This window comes from Sylvia atricapilla, chromosome 2 (genome assembly GCF_009819655.1).
Source record: "Sylvia atricapilla isolate bSylAtr1 chromosome 2, bSylAtr1.pri, whole genome shotgun sequence".
Lineage (NCBI taxonomy): Eukaryota > Metazoa > Chordata > Aves > Passeriformes > Sylviidae > Sylvia > Sylvia atricapilla.
In genome coordinates this window covers 25693764-25699800 of record NC_089141.1, presented here as the reverse complement: position 1 = coordinate 25699800, position 6037 = coordinate 25693764, and the positions used below count along the sequence as shown (strand labels likewise).

General features: G+C 50.3%; 1 protein-coding gene across 1 annotated transcript; it reads right to left on the bottom strand.

The window, feature by feature from the left end:
- On the bottom strand, positions 1-3205 carry LOC136373877 (trypsin I-P1-like). The gene is made up of 5 exons (XM_066338906.1): positions 3149-3205; positions 2268-2436; positions 1413-1666; positions 653-789; positions 1-255 (listed from the first exon to the last, which is right to left on the bottom strand). The coding sequence occupies exons 1-5, from the start codon at positions 3186-3188 to the stop codon at positions 106-108; spliced, it is 750 nt and encodes a 249-aa protein (XP_066195003.1). The 5' UTR covers positions 3189-3205; the 3' UTR covers positions 1-105.
- Between the last annotated feature and the right edge of the window lie 2832 nt (positions 3206-6037).

Sequence of the window (6037 nt, the reverse complement as noted above, 5' to 3'; positions counted from 1 at the left end):
TAAGGGTGCCTGAAAGTCTTTATTAATGTTTCATAATTTTTGCTTGTCCAGACCCACAAAAACAGAAATGATGATGAGAAATACAGGTCACACCAAACGAGCATCTCAGTTGGCAGCAATGGTGGACTGGATCCAGGAGACGTAGTTGCAAACCTTGGTGTAAACTCCGGGGTAGCCCCTCTGGGCACATCCAATACCCCAGGAAACAATGCCCTGGAGCTGTCCATTGCAGACCACGGGGCCGCCGGAATCTCCCTGCGCACACAAAGGGTATGGATATTGAGCAAATGGCATCAGCCTAAGCAATGAGCCAGAGCTCCCCGACATCACTGGCTTTGGAGGAAGCCCTGTCAGGCCTACTCTGGCACAAAGGTTCTACAAAGGCTGTTTCTGATTCACACTCTCCACCTGGTGCTACCATGCCTGACTGGAGCTCCAATGGACCCACAGCTAAGGATGAGTCAGCTGCCTGGTTTTGCCAGACACAGTACTCAGCAAACATTCAGGATATGTGTGCCTGAAGCCTCTGCTGTCATCCAAGAACTCAGATTTACCACTGCAGTGACTAGAGCTGACTCTGTAATGTGAAGGCATCTTCGTCTGAGAAAAGGCAAGAGAGAAACGACTGGGAAGGGAGAGGCAGATGATTTACCTGGCAGGAATCTTTTCCTCCCTCCAGGAATCCTACACACATCATGTTATTGGTAATTTGCCTAGGGTAGGCATTAGAGCAGTCGGAGGCAGAGAGGACAGGAGCCTTCAGGCAATGCAGCTCGTCTGGGTAGTTACCTACAAGGAAACAGGGGGAGATGGTTGATGGCATTGCTGAGTCCTTTTCAGAGCTCGGAGATGATCTTAGCAGAAAAGTGAATGCTGGACACCCTGTTTTGGCAGCCATCCTGCTTCCTCTCAACAGCAACCACACAATGCGTTCCTTCAGTAGAGATGGAACAAATTCTACCCATGGGTTCACCATTCTACACTGCAGCCACCTTAACTCTTCTGGTATCTGCAATTTCATCAATTGCCAAGATGGGGCCACTCTTGTGATACATACACTGGAAGAAACCTGAGCCTCAGGAAAACCATCCTCTCCTCTTGGAGGTTTAGATGTCATCAGTGGAATAAAACCACTTGCCATGCACATCTCTGGCCATTGGTTTGAAGGAATCAAGACCTCTGGTAGGAATTCTAGATCCACAGTCCCAGACCTCACCGTTATTCTCAGAGAACTGACAACTCTGTTGACATTAGCTGAACCCCGTGTGCAGTCCCTACACTGACCCATTGCTCAAAAGACCTGTCCCACGGCACTTCCCTGTGTTTTAGCCTTTCCTGTTGGGGGTTAATGGGGAGGTCTTAGAGACTGCCCTGGGCCCCCAGGGGTCTGTACATTCCCCCAGAGTACTCACTGCCACTGCTGAGAGTGTTGCCCCAGCCGGAGATCAGGCAGGTGGTGCCGGCGGCCACGCAGCTGGTAGGCAGAGCAATGGTTTGGACAGCTTTGGTGAGCTGGGCTGGGGTGGCCAGCTTGATGAGCATGATGTCATTGTCCAGGGTGTAGGCGCTGTAGCCAGAGTGGCGGATGACTTTAGCAGAGTTGATAAACTGCTGTGTGGATTCGGTGAGTGCCAGGTTGTGTTTCCCCAGCTGCACTTGGATGCGACTGGAAAAGAGAAGGCACAGCATGTCCTTTACTGCTCCTGGCAGGTTGAGAGAAACCTCCCTGTCCCTGAGTGCACTTGCTCCAACATCACTGCCACAGAAGCCTTCTGGGGCAGGAGATCTTTCTTGTCCTCCAGGGAGCCCTGGCGATGCACCCTGAGATCTTAACCACTCCCAGTACAGGTGGTGAATTTCTGCAGGTTTGTAAGTACATGACGGCAGTCGGATACATAGCAGCACTTTACACAAATGTTCTGGGACAAGGCAAACTGTTCTAGCCTGACCTCGTTCCTCTTCCTGTTCTCTAGGGACAATGCTTTAGCAAGATTCATGCAATTGATAAGAAATCACAGCCCAGAACTCATTGCTTGATTACCCCATTGTTATTTCAGAAAGTGTTTTGCTTTCAAAGAAACATTTGCAAAAGTGGAAAACGCCTCAGGATGCCTCGGCCCAGCTTCCTGAATGATCCACTCATCCCTTGGCTGTCTCTGGTCAGAATGGATGCACTCAGATATTTCTGTCTCATAGCTCAGAATTCCTGCTAGAAGTGAACTGGAAGACAGAAGTCGGTTATAGAACGATGTAATTTTTCCACTCACGATTTGTAGCAGTGAGCAGCTGACACGACCCACTGGCTGCTGATGAGGGAACCTCCACAGAAGTGATATCCAGAATTCAGGGACACCTGATAGGGCACAGAGTTCGCGGCACAGGTGTAGCCTCCCACAATCTTGTCATCATCATCTTCAGCAAAGGTGGGGAAGGCAACTGGGAGAGAAGAATTTCCATGTGTCAAGAGCTGGCCAAAGGTAATGTGGCTGTCATGTGCCCTGTGACTGCCTGTCTGCAGCCCCTCACTTGTAGGCTCCCCTTCTGTGGACACTCAGGGCAGCAGTGCTGGGCAGATCTAAGGCACATCCATTTGCTGCACCCTCAAAGAAGGGATCAGAGCTACACTGGTACCTCACATATCTGCAACTAAAGCCCTGCTGGCTACTCCCCGAGGGAACATAAGGACACAGAAATGTTCTTGTTGGATCGGATCACGAGTGCGTCTTTCCCAGGATCCTGTCTACTGAAACAGTCAAGGGTTGCCTGAGGGAAAAAGTAAAAACAAGTGTGCAGTAATATTTTCTTTGAGCACCTACCCAGGGTCCAAAATTTTTCAGTTGCTTTAGGACTTCCTGGGCCAGAAGTATTCCCTGTGCACTCCTTAGTCCTGCAGAAGGAGGCAGTCTTTTTCTGAAGCTATGGCCACATGTCTATAGGTGGGTCAGGAACCACTATGAAGGCATTCATTCCCCAGCTTGTGGCACAAGGCATTAGGAACAGACAGAAGAAGGAAGTTGCCGGGCCCTGCCTTCAAACTTCTGCAAGTCAAAACTGGACGTGGCTTTCCCACAGCAGGCTACCTTGCAGGTTTGCTCAGAAAATCTGCTTCCTATTAAATGACAGAAATAGAAATAAAAAATATACTCACCAGCCACCCCAATGAAGGCGAGAAGCAGCAGGTACTTCATGGTCTTGATTCAAGCTCAAACCCAGACTGGCAGACTGGATGTGGGAGCTGCTAGAAATAAGTTTTTGGTAATGGCCTTATCTCTAGTCCAAGGTTTTCTCCAGAACACAAGTACACAATGGAAAATCTGAGGATCTAAAAATGTGGGCATTAGCAGGCATTGGTAGAATGTACAAATAACAGACTCCCAAGCCTGAAAACTGCAAGGTGCAATCTCTGCTTCTCCCAGTCAGGCCTGACCTGTTGTCCAGGTGTGGGAGAAGCTGCTGACATGCCAACATGGTGTCTCTTGGAGCACGACAGAGAATAGTTCTGTAACTGCTCTTCTCTGACTCCAAAGGAGGATCTGCAGGAGAGAACAGGATGCCTTTGCCTCTGCACTGGGACTGCCCCTGCAGGGACTGCACCTTGGAGAGATTGCTGAGGAGAAGTTTGTGCCTCACAGGATGTGCTGCTACAGATTGACCTTCTCCATGCCAGAGAAGAGCAGGTACTCTCCTTGCCTCTTTTTAATGCAGCACTGTGCAAAAGAGCAGCAGGACACAAATGGACAAAGCTGGAGAAAGTCATGTCTTCTTCCCTGCACACAGCCATGTTCACCTGCCCAAGGCAGAGGTGTTGCAGTCCAGGGCATTCCTTTGGATGCCCTGGAAGGTCACAGACCTCAGCAGAGAGGACTGGGACCCGATTAAGAAGGGTTGAGGTCTGTACAAGAGGGTTTCAATCCTGGCCAGGAGCGTCTGGTGTCTTTCCATGGTGGTTGACTGGCACAGAACTCAGGGAGACACAGCCTTTGACTTCAGTCCATGGAAAAAAGCTTCCAACAGTGAGGGAAGAATTACAAACCACAAAAGTGTGAAGACAGTAGTGTAGTGTATCACTGGGTGGAAAATTCTGTAGTTTTGGGTTTTTAGAATATAGGTGCATGGGGGGACAACATGGAGGATTTAGGGCAGTGCCCTGGGTTCTTCTTCTTCTCGCCTGGCCTCCATCTTCTGATGTGATGGTGGCACAAAGTAATTTGAGCGGACTGGGTCAAAGTAGAGATGACCTGTTTAGTATAGGTGATCGGTATTGGCACATAACTGTAAATAATATACACATGTAATTATCTGTATAAGAAGGTAACAACCTCCCATCGAGAGGGGAGTCATGCTGTCTCCAAGCAGCAGAACACCTCGGCCAGGCACAGAGAATATTGTAAGATGAGAATTAATAAACAACACAAGAAGCATTGAGAAACAAGACCTTGAAGACTGTGTTTCATTCTCGTGTCTGGACCAGAGCCTTCAGAGAGCAAAGGTCTCTTTTGAACCACCACCTGAAACTTGGGTGAGCAGAAAACCTAACCCAAGACAGAGGGAAAAGCCTGCAGGCAGGAGGAGACACTCACAGTTTGTGTGCACTGATTTTGGGGCCAGAGCTCTGACAGAGACTCTGCACGTCCGTGCTGGGCTCTATGCCCACCAATGCACAGCAGTGGAAGGCTGGCCCATACAAGACACCAAGGGATCCAGCTGCACAAGGCTGTCATGGCCTTTGCAGTGAACATGTTCCCATGTGGCCTGTCAGCTCTGGAGAGCCTCCAGCTCCCAGACCCTCTGCTGCAGCTCTGAGTGTGTCCCACTGCATTCATTTCCCCAGGCTGCCTAGAGAAGATCCAGGAAAGACCCCAGATTCCTCTAAAGCAGTGGGAGATAAAAGGAAAGAGATTGGGATACTCTGTAGAAACACCACGCCCTCACACCAGCAGCAGCACTCCAGCTGAGAGGAGGCTGTGCCTGCTGGGTGCCAGGAAAGGGTCTCCAATTCCCTGGGCTGTGCAGAGGGCAGGGCAGTGCCTGGGGAGCCTTGCAGAAGACAGGGCACTTGAGGAGTTAGTGATGGTGAACAGGCATGGCTGCTGGGTGGGGCTGTGTGGGTTTAGGTCCTGAGAAGCTGCACGTTAGCATGGGAATGTGCAGGGTGGGCACCAGCTGGAGTGCCCCAGGAAGGCCTGTGCTGAGCACGGCGGTGTGTTATGCAGGACACAATCACAGAATGGGGCAGCTAAGAAGGGACCTCAGGGGGTCACTGCTCCAATCATGCCTGCTCAAGCAGAGTCATCCCAGGGCACGTGGCACAGCCTTGTATCCAGATGGTTCTGGAATATCTCCAGACAGCCTCCACAACTTCTCTGGGCAGTCTGCTCCAATGCATGGTCGCCAACAAAGCAAGGCCCTTGCCTCATATCCAGGTGGAATTTCCTGTGCATCATTTTCTGTCTATTGTCTCTTGTCCTAGGGCTTGGCATCCCAGTGAAGAACCTGGGCTCACCTCTTGGCACCTTCCCTTCAGATACTCATAGACGTTGATGAGGTGGCTGTGGGAGAATAGATTATGGGACACCCGGAATGGGGCTGCGGCAGAGTCTCATTCCTGATGTGGTGCAGATGTGTCAGATGGGTGAACAGCCCTGAAGGAAAAGGAGCACAGAATGCTGAGGTCTATTGTCCAATCACTGAAGTGTGAGCATGCAGGTGTTAGGCATGTGACAAAAGGGTAAAAAGTGGGGAATAATATATTGCTGATGTTTGTCACCATTTTCGGTGTCAGTCGTGTGTTCTCTGTCAGTGGCCACTGTGTATTTCCTTCTCAAGGCCAAGCAGGCTGAGACCCCTCAGCCTTTGTTCTTGGTGCTTCACTCTATTCATCATCTTTCTTCTCCTCTCCTGGACATTCTCCAGGATGTCCCTGTCTCTTTTGTACTAAGAAGCCCAGAACTGCACACAGCACACAAGATGAGACTCACCAGGGCTGAGCGGAGCGGCTGGATCATCTCCCACACCATCCTGGCAATGCTCTTGCTAA

Coding starts and splice junctions, on each gene's coding strand:
- LOC136373877 (XM_066338906.1), bottom strand. CDS start 3,188: ATGAAGTACCTGCTGCTTCTCGCCTTCATTGGGGTGGCTG. Junction 2,437..3,148: donor CGCCTTCATTGGGGTGGCTG/GTGAGTATATTT, acceptor CTTCTCTCCCAG/TTGCCTTCCCCACCTTTGCT. Junction 1,667..2,267: donor GCTGCTCACTGCTACAAATC/GTGAGTGGAAAA, acceptor TCTCTTTTCCAG/TCGCATCCAAGTGCAGCTGG.